Source organism: Anser cygnoides, chromosome 7 (genome assembly GCF_040182565.1).
Source record: "Anser cygnoides isolate HZ-2024a breed goose chromosome 7, Taihu_goose_T2T_genome, whole genome shotgun sequence".
Lineage (NCBI taxonomy): Eukaryota > Metazoa > Chordata > Aves > Anseriformes > Anatidae > Anser > Anser cygnoides.
This window is the reverse complement of record NC_089879.1, coordinates 30,799,429-30,815,359: the sequence shown is the minus strand read 5'-3', so window position 1 is coordinate 30,815,359 and position 15,931 is coordinate 30,799,429. Positions and strand designations below refer to the sequence as shown.

General features: G+C 36.4%; 1 protein-coding gene across 14 annotated transcripts in view; it reads right to left on the bottom strand.

Annotated features, from left to right (window-relative positions):
• LDB3 (LIM domain binding 3) overlaps positions 1-15,931 on the bottom strand; it is a 121,760-nt gene that overhangs the window by 10,838 nt on the left and 94,991 nt on the right. For 7 of the 14 annotated variants that reach the window (XM_067000701.1, XM_067000698.1, XM_067000704.1 and 4 more), the window contains 5 exons: positions 15,309-15,416; positions 10,502-10,549; positions 7,681-7,808; positions 1,457-1,757; positions 62-242 (listed from right to left, as the gene is read on the bottom strand). In XM_067000701.1, coding sequence (XP_066856802.1) covers positions 62-242; positions 1,457-1,757; positions 7,681-7,808; positions 10,502-10,549; positions 15,309-15,416 — 766 coding nt within the window. The remainder of the gene's footprint in view (positions 1-61; positions 243-1,456; positions 1,758-7,680; positions 7,809-10,501; positions 10,550-15,308; positions 15,417-15,931) is intronic. The other 7 variants (XM_067000702.1, XM_067000708.1, XM_067000711.1 and 4 more) reach the window with 3 other exon arrangements.

Genomic DNA, 15,931 nt, shown 5'->3' with positions numbered 1-15,931 from the left:
AGTCTAAATTATTTCTATTTTCAGTGAACCATGTAGCTGGAGAAATGGTTCTCTTGCTTACCCCCATGATCTTGGTGTGGCACCTGGCACAAGTTGGTGCAAAGAACTGCTCATAACAGCGCTCACAGTACACACTATTCTGCTCTTCCACAAAGCACATATCAGCCAAGGAAGTCTTGCAGTAAGCACAGTTAAATTCTTCTGGGTGCCAAGAGCGACCCATGGCGACCAAGAAAGGACCCCTGTAAACAAACATGATTTGTATTGCAAAGGTATTGAGTGATACTGATTACAAACCCATTTTGCTAGATACTGCATCCATGTATAAGAAGCAATGAAAAACTACGAAGGCACATATTTAAAAGAAAACCTGACCAGAAATGGTACTTCTCACAATTATTACTAAAATACTTTGCCAACTGGTTAAAATATTTCATTGTTGTTTAGACATGTATATTACATTTATAAACAACTGTTGGAAAAGTAGTCAATTGTTTTTGTATCTGCAAAGCTGTAAGTGATCTTTGTGACCAGCTGCAAAGACAACAGGAAAAGACCAATGTATATAAGACAGAAGATTAAGCTACTATTTGTAAGTATGAAAAGGTAGGCAAATTTCCAAACCTACCGACCTACACCTCACAAGAGCTCCTGTCTCCTGCCTTCTTTTCATTTCAGAGACTGCTGCATCCTGCATGTACTAGAAGTGTCAGACTATCAGATGACAACTTGCTGTTTTATTATATGGAAGACAAGTTGGTTTTGGTGATTTACTCTCAATTGTAATTAGGTGTAGCTATCAGGATTTCATTCTTTTATTACTGGAGACTTTTTATTTCAGAATATATAAAAGGTGACAAGCAGCAGTTCCACATCACAAAACTAGCTCCTTTTTTAGTGGGTAAGACTGCATTAAACATGGTTTACTGCAAGTTGCTTAGCAGTCCACAGGGTAACACTGGGCACTAGTCCAGCAGAATGAATTGGGAGAGAAGGGAGAAGCATGCTATGAATCACTGGTAATAAAGTGTAGGCATTATCTTCCTCCAGACACAAAAGCAACAATTACATTTGGCTGCTGTTCCAAAATGATGTCTCATTCCTTTTCTCTCTACCATGCTCCCCTTGCCCCCCAACTCTCTCAACATAGTGGTATGTACCTCCTTCAAGGAGTACTGTAGGGACCAGAAATTTGTTTAAAAAACAAACAGTGAATTGCCACAGCATCTGTGAAACAAACAATTAGCATGTATAACTTTGCAGTGATAAAAAGTGAACCACACAATAGCTAAATGAGTTCTGGAAATGTTAAATTAATGAAGCAGACAACAGACATCCCTGCTGGGTAATTTAACTGAGTCTTAGGCTCTGGTACTATATATTAACATACAATAACCAGTCTCCCTGTGATATTTTCTTTTCTGCTTCATCCCTCTCCAAAACCTCATGACCTTACCGAATTATGCTGTTACAATGCCCACAAAGAGGAGTTCGGCTGCTGGCTGGAAAACGCTCAGCCCTCTGAATTGTTCCCCGGGCTATTGCAGGAGCCTGGGAGGAAGCTGAAACTGGAGATGGGTAAGCAGAAGTTGAGGCAGGAGATGGTACCGGAGCACCCCTTGGTAGGATGTTCTTTGTGACGGTGGTGGTGGTTTTTCCAGGTGCAAATTTCTGGGAAAAGGAGTCATCCGTTACCCAGGGAGGACGGCTTGCAGGCTCAGTGTTGGCAGGGGTGTAGGAATGAACTGGTGCTGGTGCTGTTTTAAGTATGCCAAAAGAAACCAAGAAGTATTTTAAAGTCTTCTCTTCTGATAGCAAAACAATAACCAAAGGATCAGATGACGATTAATTATGGTCTGTCCTATTATCATTCATTAATTCTGGACTGAAGCCAAAGATTTCAGCACAATCACTGGCTTTTAATCCATGTGCATTATAGAAATGTTTGCCTACTGGCTTTTACAGATTTTATGGAAACCATTTTCAAAGATCTCTCTTCATTTTCTAATAGGAATGGATATGAGAATTTTGTGATAATTTAGAAGGCTGCTGTGTAGTCTGTTTAAGACAGGTTTAAAATTGAAAGAGCAGATCACGTAATGAAGTTTTGGACAGAATTCCCCATAATTTCAATAAGAAGTTATGCTGAAATTTTGATCTCATTATATGCATTAAAATGCAGTCTTTTCCACAGATGTCACTATTATTTATCATTTGTAGAAAGTTATACTTGTATTTTCTGAAGAAAAATAGGCTCACACGAAGCACAAAGATAGAGAGCACTGGAAGCAACAGTGAGGGAGCAAATTCAGCTCACATGACCAGCAAGACAAAGGCAGCGGCACTTAGAAGGCGGCCAGGCTTGTGGTTATAACCGATCTCAGTTCTGTTCTTGGCTCTGCCACAGATTTCCTGTATAACTTTGAGCAAAGTGTAGTATCTCTGTGCCTCAGTTCCCATGTATAAAATAGAAGTATACTTCCTTTCTTCCACCCTTCGACTATCAGATAAAATCTTCAGCGCAGAGACTGCCTCTGTGTTTGCATGTACCAGGCTTTATTCTTGGGTGGAGCTTTATCACATAAAAATAAGCAGAAGCTAGAGCCTGTACATACTGAGTTTTCCCTTCGCCCTTGCTCTTTTCAAAAGATCAGATCTAGCATTGTGTAGGACTGAAGTTACTGCCTGAGAAACTGCCTCACTTTGCCAAGTACACGAGCACTAAAAGCAGTTTTTCCTTTGCAAAGAAAACAAGTGAAGGATTGTCAGTCTGAGGAGGAACAGAAGCTTGGAGAGTTGAAGTGTTTTGCCCAAATCAGAGCATGTGGATTTGGGAACAGAAGCCAGGTCTCCTGCACAGTAAATCACAGTGCCAATACAAAATTTATAATTTTAAGGGGCTTGCAGGTTAAAAGCTTTTCTGAGCAAGAAAAGGTTTCAGAATGCAGACAGATCTCTCTGGACAAAAAAGTGGTGATAAGATTATGTTCTACTTAACACTCCTCCGTTAGTTCACACTCTACCACATAGAATAACATGAGCTGATTATTGGCATGCTTGAAGTAGATATATATGAATCTACTGGGATCACCCTAGTGATCTCTCATTTTATTCTTTTTATTGAGTTCACAGTTGAATATAATGCACCTTCTTGATAAAACTTTATTATACTACAGCATCAACAATTTTTCTGTTTCATAAAACTGTATCCCACCTTAGCCTGAGGCTTCTTTTTTCACTTGGGAATGGTAAACAGTATTTAAAGATTTCAGAACAGAGAGTTTATATCCAATCTCTTTAAACCCTGGGGCTGTTGCTATTTATGTACTATGGTATTAAGCTAGGCAAAATTATAAGGCAATATTTCATCTCTAATTGGTGAGTTCAAAAGGCTCCTACCTATGAGGCTCTGTAATTAAATAAGGTGACTTCTAGCTCACTCAGTTTTGTGAAAGGATTCTCCCTCCCCCAAGAGCCAATTCTTGTTCATGCAAAGTAAGACACTGTATACCACAGAGGGCCTAACAAAATGGTCAGATATTCAAAACCAGAGATCCAGAAGTGAATGCAGGCCAGGTGCCATTTTTATGTCTTTTTTGTTGTTGTTTAATGATTGTCTTTAGTAAGTTCAGGTTACAACCTCACAGTTTTCCACTTTTTCATCCTACAATTCATAATATCAATGTTCTGTTTGACTTTTCCCCGTTTGTTTATTCCAACCATTGTAGACAGCATATGATTTATCTGGGTTCAGGTTAATCTAGACTCCTTTGAAGGATAAACACTAGGAATGGGTCTTTGTCTTTCATTCTCTCTACCTCCATCTATTTCTTTTACACTACTTTTTCCACTTGCCACTGTAAAAGGAAAGCAACATATTTTTTTTTTTCCCAGTTGCTGAAAGAAGATGCCAAGGGAATTATTGAAAAATGACAAATATTGGGCATTTGCAACTGCTCTGATTTCTCCATAGTTAACTAACTTTTCAGCCATTATCATTTAATTTTAAAGGGTGGATTTATTACCACATTTTCTCCATGTGAACAGGCTGGAATCATTTTAAAATAGTTTCACTGCAATACATTAGAACTGTTTTACTAACTATGAGATTTTAGCTATTGTTATTAAAAGAGAATTATTATCTTACTATATCTCTAATCTGTTATGAACAGTTTTTTTCTTAGTAGCTACTGCCATATAAATTCACCTTGCATGTTTATGTATTTCTGAAGTCTTCCAACATATATGCAGCAGATAAGAGGTGCTCTTTGCTGCTAACAAGCACTAACATTCAGTATATCAGAGAACAGCTTCTCAGAATACCAGTATTCCATCAGCTGACCCTTAACTGTTCAAGAGTGAATACTTTAAATAATTCAGTAACTCAAACGCTATCACCTGGTTTCTTTGAGCCCTCAGATTCTCTCATAGTAGGAGAGAAACAACAGGACTATTGTTATCCTGGAAGAATTGTAGAAGACGTCTCTTAACAGCCATAGGAAAAAGCTGATTCCTTGCTACTGAGGAATTTGGAATTCTTCTCATCAGCTCTTAATTTACTGTCAATGGATATTTTCCTTCCAGAAAAAAAAATTCCAAAGATTCACATAGTAACATAAAGATTTGGATAGTCCCAAATGCTTTAGTTTGACGTACTACACTGCTCAGAATATATGAAAGCACTATTGTTGTCTGGGGGAAGTACAAGCTGGAAGATGCAAGTACTTTCTGCCATCTAGTGGCCCACGTTCAGAAAATAAATTATGTGCCTGTTAATAACATGTTATGAAATTTGTGGGACAGAGAAGGGTAAAGATCTCCCTATAGGAACAAAAATAAAAAGATTTTTAGCAGCAGAAAGTTTCCAGCAGAATTAGCTTAGTCAAAGTGTTACTCTCTCCTCGCTTTATAGGGTAGACTTAATGATGTACTTCCATCTGAGCAAGAAACTCAGCAATGCAGTTTCTTTTTGAGATCATTTTCAGTGTAAACAAGATTTAGTTCCCTTATATCTCAATCTGAGCCATATTAAAATAGTCTTGTAGACCTTCTTAGTGACTAATTTGGGTTTCTGGATATTGTACACATGGGGCTGTTGATAAGTGTTTTAATCTTCAAGTTGCTGGCCTGGAATATTAAGGGAAGTAAGGCATTTCATTCCCATTAATACTGAGGGCTACCATAAGGGAATCCCTTTGCTAAATTTTTCACTGCAAATCCTTATAGTTATATCCGTTATTTCAGCCTTTTCTCACAGTGGTTTTAAACAAACAGAAATCTAAAAAAATATTTGCTAAAGTGAGATTGCAGTTAGTACAAAGGCCTGAGATTGGAAGAAAAAGGTGGATTTTGTGGTCTCATATGTCATCCTTTGAGAATAATTGGTCTTCTCAGAACAAGGTTGCATTTTACACTGCAGGAGAATTTATATGCATTGACAAAATTGGATGAGGAAATTTTTAACAGCCTTCATGGTTCTAATCTGTCAGTCACAGGAAACATAGGAAACACTTTTTACTCTATTTCTTCCCAAGCAGCAAGTTTGTGGTTGCTCAGAACTGCAGCTGTCTTTTAGAAACAGCTCACATTCCGAAACCTGTTTCAAGTGCTGCTATGCTAAATGTATAACACTTGAAAAAGGTACCAAACAAAAAACCAATATCCTATAAAATCCCTGTTACCTCATGTGTCTGTCACTTTGGGGTTTAATTTTAAAGGTGTTTTAGAATCCCTTACTGTACATCTCAAATTTCTCATTACAACTTCCTTTGGGGGGGGGGGGGGGGTAGCACAGAGGGAGGTGCCCGTCTTTGCTCCCTGGTCACTGATGGCAGGACACACGGGAGTGGCACCGAGCTGCACCAGGGAAGGCTCAGGCTGGACATGAGGAAAAATTTCTTTACCGTGACCGTGGTCAAACACACTAAGAGGCTTCCCAACAAGGTGTTTGATGTTTGAAGCATTTGGACAATACCCTCAGTAATTTAACTTTTGGTTAGCCCTGAGATGGTCAGGCAATTGGACTCGATGATCTTTGTGGGTACCTTCCAACTGAACTACTCTATTTTATTCTAAACTTCTAAAAAATACAGAGAGATTTACTGTTTCTTTCTCTGGCAACTCTTTACTGTTATTTGCATTTGTAATTTATCACATTACGTATTACTCTGAATTTTCTCTTGTCTTCTGGAATACATTACATCTTTGTTGTGCCTTCAAAATAAGAATTTCCCACATGCAGGCAGACAATACATACGTTTGAAACGCGTTCACTGTATACATAGCAACACAGAACATAGTTTCCATACTGTGCATTTTAAGCCATCATTGTGAGGCAGTGGGGCTCAAAACCAGCGATATAAGGTATTGCAAAGAAGATGCCCATCACATTGGAAAGTAAAAACATTGCCTCTTATTCCAAGTCAAATTCAACAGTCAGCTTCTTCCTTAATAGATATACCTTCTAATTTATTTCTGTGGCAGGTTTGTGTAAACCAGTTTACACTTCCCCCCAAATAAGTGTGTGATTTGATATTAATCAGTTTATTTAGGAGATACTTGGACATGCCACAGTTTGCTCTGAGCCATCTTACTGAAGTAAATCCTCTGTTCTCATCTTTCCTTCTTTTGCACCACAGAAATAATAACATTTGGCTTCAGTGAGAACAGTATATGCTGACACACCTAACCAAAATCAAATGAGGAAAAAGTGAAGATTATTGACTCTGTGACCCCTAAATAGCTTGTTAAAGCTCCGAACTGGCTTTTTTCCACCTTTTTATATCAAATACAAAGATAAATCAACCTGTTTTATATCTAAGTAAAATTTTAACATTTTTAAAATTTAACGGTTTAATTTCAGTAGGTCCAGATACAAAGCACTACAGAAAAAAAAACAGTTTAAGATTGTTAGAATTGTTGGCCTTTTCATATTTACTTGACTGTCAAAATATAAATCAACTTTTTAGTTCTCTTGCTAAGGTCAGAACAAACTTAATTTGAAACAGAACAGCGTTTAGACTTATATTGTTGCCTCATGTAATTTGTTCATTTTCAAGGTTCACATTTTGGTCATCAATGGTTTTGGAAGTTCACTCCATTTGTAACACATTAATTCAACAGGGATTTAAATAACATCAAGGAGCATATTTTCCGCACAAATGAATAATCAAACATATTCCTCCAGTAATTGAATCTGTGGGAAATGGAAGCATAAGTATTTTAACAGGTCATTCTTTATTCCAAATATAAGCCTGAATTTTAGAGGTTCAATATATGGCCTTATCTATTTTGCAAATAGCCTACTTCACTTACTTCATCTCCTTCCTGACATATACATTCTCCAGATAGTTTATCAATTCTGAAGTGCCCTGGGATTCCTGAAAGGGTGCGCTAGGCTATTTTACAAATGCATTTCTTTGGAAAAGTTGGGTCACACATTGTTCTTAGAGACTTTTCCCTTGCTTTTCTTCTTCTTCCTTCTCCATTTCATATTTTCCACCCTAAAGCATAATACAATGTAATCCTTGATCTGAAGCTGAAGCAAATCTAACAATCCAGCAGCATTTGATTCCATCTATATAAATCTTTTTAGATGTGTGTGTGTCCTATTGCAAAAATTCACATATTCTTTTCCTAAAAGAAATGTACATACATTTCAGTACTCCTAAGTCTCCTTACCTGACTGGTAGACAGAGGGCTTTATGCTGGCAGTAGTGATAACTCTTGGTTTTGAAGCAGCAGAAGCAGCAGGACTTTCACCATAGCTTGCAGAAACAGGCATTGGTGTATATGACTGGGTTGTGTTTCTAAAAGCAAAATGAAGGTATGAGCAACTTCATATATAAACAGCAGAAGTTACTGATTAGGAAATCAAGAGATCTGGAAGCTTCCATAGTATGCCAAAGGTATCGTCCTTGAGAGCTACAGAGAGAATACTTTGAGATTCATTAATCATTGCTAGGAAAGGCTTGGACAATTCTTCAGAAAGAAAAACTAGCTGGATAAGGGTTTTAAATAATGCCAAGTTGTTCTTGTCACAGAAGACAGCTTACTGAAGGAATAAGACAAATGTATTGAAGACATTCTCAGTTTAAGAATTGATCGGACGTCAGGAACACGCACAAAAAGTTTTGGTTTTCTGGCCCTTTACAAACCAACAAGCCTGTTCTTGTCCAAGATAAATCAATGGGGGATTTCTCATTGACTTAAAAAGATTGCTCAGAAGCACTGTTTATGGAATTTAATTACTAACTACTGGTTATATATGCATAGTACTCACTTCAAAAATATTAGAATGCTCTTTTAAAAGAAGAATTCTGAAACTTTTCCATTTTTAGACTGAGATTAATTTATGTTAATTTTTCTAATGCTTGGATTCAGCTAACTGAAAAGCACATGATATGCAATACTGTGATGTGATTTCTGCATTCCTTGACTAAAAACCTTTGCTCGGGGTTCCAAACATCAATAAGGAATCATTTTTCTCCACTTTATGGCTCAAATAGCGATTCTGATTATATTAGCACATAGAAGTAAATGCCTCTTCTATTTGCTTGTTACTTAGGATGGCTCTATTTCATGATTCTATTTATAATAATTTTGATTCACAGACTGCTAAAAGAGCATAACAAACAAAGCAAGCAAGAGAGAATGCAATAACGAAGTACACGGAAAAGGCAACAGATAGATACTGAGATCCCTGCAGTAACAGAAACCATTCAGTGTTTAACATCTTTTATACTTACCCTCGTAACATAGCTTTACTCTTTTTCCTTTCCGTTTCACTGTCTCAATAAGCTAGATACCTATCTATTTGTGCTGAGATTTCAGCATTTATTTCTATAGCATCTTTGGCTGTAAGAGACAGTTCGCAAGCAGAAGAAGAGAAGAAATGTCCTGCTTTGCAAGATCAATGATTAATCTTTGCTTGTACTTTCTCTGACAATGGAAACAGATTCAGTCTGGAGAGCATGTTATAATTTTTACCTGTGACAAAACCAGCAAATTCCTTCCAGTAATGGTTAAAAAATCTTACGAACATAAAATTTTGATTTGATTTTTAAATAACAAAACTATCCTGAAAACACAATTTTTTTCTGCTCTGACAGTGCTTATACTACAGATCTAGTATGCTGAGCGTTGCTGCCTCAAGCTGATTTATTTTGCTTATTTATTTAGACCTAGACACATTGCTATAATGATAATAGCTAGTTATTTCTATACCTAGTTGAGGACTTAAGGCTGGATTTGGGCCCATTTGGGCCCAACAGGCTCTCCAAGATAAACTATTTCACTGATTTTGTATTTACTGTAAATTCTGTTGTGCACTGTGCCATGATTTTGTAACAACCAAAGCACAGTAAGATTTTTTACTTTCCATTCAGAACATCTACTTCCTATTGATCCCTCCATATCTATAATGCATAAGAACAGACTGTACTTGGGGTCACTGGACAGAGAATCATTCCTCTCACTGTAGCACAGAGAGGAAGAGTGATACTTCATATACACTGACTTGACACATGTCTATTAAAATGCCTTTAGCTAAATATGCAGTATCTAAAGATTTTTCCTTGTTTAAAAATCTATTGTTCAAGGTAAACTAGACAGAAAACCAGTAAAAAAAAACAAACCACATACTTACCTTTACAGGATCAGAGATCAATATTTACTATGTGGATTAAAAGATTTGAATCATGTGTGTTGTACAGCCTTAATCTGAAAATGGCACACAATCAGGAAAGCCTGCTTCCAGGGGTGCAGGGCCATTGGTGTAAAGACTCATTTCAACATCTTTTAACGCACAAAACACAAAGAAGTTCTGAGCCAGGTTAGTGATACTTAGACTGCCATGAAGAAAAATGTTTTGTTTTTTGTTTTTAAAGCTAATAGCATGATAAAACCATGCTACCAGATTTCCTCGTATGTGTAGGGAAAATAAGTTGAAAAGACAAAAACAATACCAAAAAGAATTGTATTCTTAGTATCAAATTCATGACAAAATTAGAAGCCAACTACTGAAATATTTTACAAATATATGATGCATATTAAATATAGTAAGGAAGATAAAAAGGTTTGTCAGAGAAATAAAGTGTTATACTACATCATTAAGGGTTTTAGTGAAGTTAAAAGATTTATCAGAATTTTGCTGAAGAAAAGGAAATAGCGTATCATTATAAAAAAAAGAAAAAGGGGAAAAAAAGAGAAAAAGAATGAAGAAGAAAAAGAAAAAAGATGTCCCAAGTGTCAAAGATGCTCTTATGTAACAGGAAGCAATGGCATATAAAAAGCAGTGAAAGCACCTTTACTGAATTTATCTGTAGCAGCCAATGGCATGTGACAGGCAATGAATTAAATACTGGCTCTGAAAACTATTAGTTGTAAGAAAGTAAATATTTCTAGGCAGATATTCATGTTAATACTTCACTAGATGCCTATTAGCAGCAATAAACTGTTAAGTGCTTTCAAGGTAGAGTAGCTGCACAAAACATTTTTATACCTCTTCTTTGACTGGTAGCTGATGGAGGTGGAAGAATGCCGGTTGAAACTAAAATGAGACAAAAGTTGTATTTGAAAAGAATATACCAAGAAAATTGGGATATCTTGTCCTATAGTGAATTTCTTCATGAATAGGAGCTACTCTTAGTAAATGCTATAGTAAACAACATGTACATATTTATAATGATATAAGATCAGTATTACATTACATTTTGCTTAACGTGATCAGGGAATCATAGTGAAACCTCAACAAGGGTAACAAGTAAATGAGCTGGGTATATTGCTCCATAAGCTGCTGTCATCCAGTTTTGTTTACTTTTTAGTTATGGAATTCTAATTCAACCACTGAGTCTTTGACATTCACCATCAATTTGTATCATCACAGAAAATTAAGTATAAGTTTCTTTTTGTCAGTATCACAAGCTTAATTTACGCATAAGCAAAACTTGAATGAATGAATGTTCAATGTTCAGCTAAGTTTCCTAGAGAGTTATGGGTCAACAAGGATAAACCCCGCAGAAAGGACAAGCAGAAAATAGTTGAAATGGCAGCATCAAGCTATCACAATCAATTTCTCCATTGCAGTACCATTCTACTGTTTATGTGTTGATCATAGCTCTGGGCGAACAGGTAGATTTTTTTCCTTTGAGAAACTGTATCATTACAGAACAAATGATTCATTTATGTAAATACAAGTACTTAAGACTTTGCACAACATATGATCTGAGAAACAAGAGGGTTCAGAATGAACATGCGCCCTGTCTAAATGCAGAGCAGTGCAGAGCTGTGTGGCAGCAACCACATCACACAGGAACACAGGCCCCATTTGCCAAAAATAACAGTAGGACCCCATCAGGTACCAGTTATTTTCCTCCATTTTGGAGAAGAGTTTTTCTTCCCTTTACCACAGACACAGTGCTTGGATTCAGACTCTAGAATCACAAGAGCTACCCCTTTTTTTTTTTTGAACCATAATCCTGACTCTCCATTGCTTCTCCTGCTTTTATATTCCCAGAGTGCTGGTCTCACTGGTTGCCCTGCTTTTACCCTCCCAATGGCATCACCAAGCACATAAAGAGCTTTGTGGCTTAGTTAAAAGACTCCTGCTGTGCTTTCTTCTTTGTAAGCAAGATTTTAAGTGGAAAGGATTAACATTGCAGGTTTAAAAGTAAGGGAAATGCGATCAGTTAAAGATTAATGACCACAAACATCCTTCTTCAAGAAGATTATGAAGATTTTACCCACGTTAGTTGTTATGTGTACATACAGCCTTGCTCAAAAAAGCAAAAGTAAGAAATAGATAAAACCGACCTAACAAGCTTTAAAAAAGATTAAAATAGCTAAGGACATTGATCAAGAAATCCTCCTGCATTTTCTTGATAGATGTTTTCTAAGGTATCTGAAGGAAGAAAAAACAAACTACGGGATCAGTGGTGGGACAGCCTTAGACTCATTCTACCTGAACATATTTTACAAGACAGGTATACTGTTGTAAATAAGATTATCCATATAATTTTAGTTCAAAATAAAATATGAACTACAGTAATGCTCCAATGGTATATGTCAAGGTGAAACCAGACTTTTAAATCTGTATTTTTTCATGCTAATGCATTGCTTGATTTCTAAATGAAACCTATCAGATGCTCAACAATTTGAACTATAAATTAATTTAGAAACACCTTTTAGGCCCTTACTTAGACCACACTAGCTATAATATGTGGCAGTTTTAAAAATAAACAAACATGAAACTAGTGCACAAAGATAAAGAACAAATTTCAGCTGCAACATAACTTTCCAACAGAATGCAAATTTGCATCTTGTACCTGATTGTCAGGGAAGCAATTTTTAACAAGTCTTACAAGTTTCTGATTTGCCTTTATGTCCTAAGGCTTGTTGCATTACTGAACTACCCGGAAAGATATTACCTAAGAGAATAATATATACCTGCTGATAACAATGCCGTTGTATAACAAAGTATATGTCAGCATGATACCTCTGTCATCCACTGGCAAGTAAGATTTTAGGGCACTGGAATACAAAGCTGATTGCTGTAGATTTTCTCTCTCTGACTTAGGTAATTGCTGCCTATGAGCAGTAGCTTTTAGTAGTCTGATTAAAACATTGCTCTCTGAAGTGGACACCTGTTTTTCATAGATTCTCAGGGGCTTTCAGGTTGGGAAGGACCTCAGGAGGTCTCTCATCCAAGCTCTTGCTCAAAGCAATGCCAGCTCTGAGGTCAGACCAGGTTGCTCAAGGTTTTATCCAGTGTGGTCTCGAAAACCTTCAAAAATGGAGACCTCTCTGCCTCTCTGTACAACCTGTTGCCCTGCTCAACTTGAAGGGTGGCTTAAGGTTTTCTCCTTAGCCAGTCAGAATCTCTTTTCAGTTTGCAATCATTGCCTCCTATCCTCCCACAGGAAACCACTGCAAAGGGCCTGGCTCTGTCCTTGTAATATTGATACGTAACTAGAAATGAATTAATAATTATAAATGATTTTATAGCTTCAAGGCCTCACATTGCTTCCCTTTGCTGAATGAAAGGCATGTGAAATTAAAGTGGAATGGATAATTCTGAATGAAGCAATAGCGTTATACTTGCTCTAATTTATTAGTTGTTATAGTTAGAAATATGTTCTCTCATTCAAGATATTTAGGTACTTATAGGGTACTTAGACAGAAATTATCCATGGATAATACTTTTTTTTCTCACTGAAGTGTAAAAAAAACCTCTCTAATCTAGGGTGTGCAATAAAATAAACTTTATTGCAGTTTTACTGATGGATCCCTGAAAGTGATATACGCAATAAACGCATCTGTGATTTTATCTTTCTGGATTGCTACAAAGTTGTTCACTACGTAAAATTTTTTCAGTATCTAATAATTATTCTTAAAAGAGCTAGAGCCTTTTACAAAGTTAACACTAATCTCAAAGAAATTACTGCAGAAATAAGAAGTACTACATGCTGTATTACTACATGCAGGCTACTACGTGAGACCTATTAACTAGCTCTTTTGTATAATTCGCACTGAAGTTAGTAGAACACAAAGGAAATCTCTCGTGCAGATATGTAAAAATACACATATCATATCAAGATTTATATGGGTCCTAAGATATAGGCTGATGAAATAAATAGATGTCCACTGACTGGCCAAAATAGTCAACTTGAATTTGATTTCATGTTCTCACTGATGGATACATTTCAGTCCTTAGCTTGGAGAAATACTAAAACTGAGTCTCTTCTGGAGCTCAGAAAAAAATAAATGGATTTTGCACACCAGTGTTATAAACAAGCTCAAATACACACAGTTATTATTATTGTTGCTTAATAAGTGTGGGTCTTTTTTTGGTTATTAGAGACTTGTAACAGACTCCTAGAAGAGCTACATAGGACCCTATTCTCATAAAGCTATGCAATCATTCCAACTGACTGAAAAAGATTTGTTAGTTAAACAAACATCAGATAATATAATACCAATGACATTTAAGAGCCTAATACATTTAAGAGCCTGATCTGAGCACAGAACTGAGCAAAAAGACAGTGTAAGAGTTACTTCTGAAATGTACTGAGTACTCGTAATTCGAAAATTAGGTCCTCTCACAGTATTTTAAGATGGATACCCACAAATAATGAATTACCTACATAACTAATCTCTTGGGAATTTTGCAAGTTCATACATAAAACTAGATGTCACTGGCAGTAAAAACCCTTGCAAGACCTGTTCCATTCTGTCCTTCCATTCTGGGTAACATTCTTGGTGACGTTCACCAAATTCATGATGTAATCAAAACTGAAGATATGACTATTGTACTTCCACTCAAATATATGGCATTGCATCAACAGTTAGTTTTATTTCTTATCTTTTAGCAGCTTCATACGGGGAATTATAGAAACAAAAAACCATGCTTACATCCTAAAACTCACAACTCTCCTGATCTTCTGTTCTGTAGCTATTTCATTTTTGCTTCGGTTTCAGTGATGTGAGGCCAACCAAAATGCTTTCAAGTAACAGTGCTTAGTGCTTAACTGCTGTTTTTTATGATACTCTTGAATAAGATTATTTTACCGCTAATGTGTAGCCTTCAAACCTATATGCTTTGTTCATTTCAAGCAACACCTTTGGGTGATTCCTAACTACATTTTGTTTTAAGGTAAAAAAGACTTGGGATAATAACCATTTTGAATGTATTGCTGACTCACTCTTTCATTATTTGTGAAGACTCTATTCAAATAATGAACCTTAAAATCTACTGCTTTTTCCTCTGTTAGTCTTGATAAAGTGTTAATGAAAGCTAAGAAAAAGCTTAGCAGTGGGACAGTACAGCAGCATTCTTTCTTGTGATAGATCCTATCTTTGTCTATCAGTAGTCTTTCATTAGCCACAACTAAGACTGTAATAAAAGGAGATCTGTGGTCCTTTGAAAGTGCATCAGATGCTTAAACTATGATCCTGTGTTTTGACCGTGAGGGGGGAAAAAAAAAGTCTGTCATGCCTGCCTGGCCTCACTGAGGCTTGATGCGTATTTTCATTTTAAGATGGCAAAACCAGGACAAACTAACCAACTGAAATACCTTTGATCTAAAAAGATGTTTTGGTTACATATCCTAAGACTAAACCCTAGGTGTTTACTACCTGGGTTTTAATGTGAATGATCAAGCAAGAAGGCTATTCCATTAAACACATAAGGCTTTTCAATATTCTTCACAAAACCAATCTCTTAAGAAGCAGAATACCTTAAAGTTGAGAGAGTAATACAGAACCAAAACAAATTAATTAAAAAGAAACAGAAAAGAGCTTTGTAGGTATACCTAGACTGAGATGAGATAGCAGATGAAATAGTGGAAGCTGCTAATGACATGTTCTTGGACCCAAGGAAAGGCTTAGGTTGTGAAAGAGAGCTGGGGGCTGCAAGCACTCTGCAGAAGACACAGTAAAAGCATGAAAGCATGTACAAAATAATTTCACAGGGACAAAAATCACGATATCAGAACCAAGATTTGTCGGAGTTCAGGTACAAGAGGACTGCTGCATAGTCACCAGGAACCGGTTTTCTGTAGTGTACATCTGCAGACTTACAGAACAGCACAACCAAGCAACATCCCTACAGAACACAAGACAAAATGCACACATAATGTAAAAAATCTTAAAAACAGAATGTATTGAAAACTAAAACAGACAATATTTCAGGACAGGACTTTTGCCAACAATACATATTTTTACCTGCAAGATCTGAGGATGTTTGAGTCTGAATTCAAGCTAAACATTTTAATATGAAAGCAATACCAGATAAAAGATTCTCCTTAAAAGTTATTGGCATTATTAGTTGAGTAGAGGCATTTGTTTTTGAGGAGTGTATTAGATAATTCATTTTTTTCATGTTACAGTTTCAACAACAGGATAAAATTGCTTAAGCCATATCATTATTTCAGGT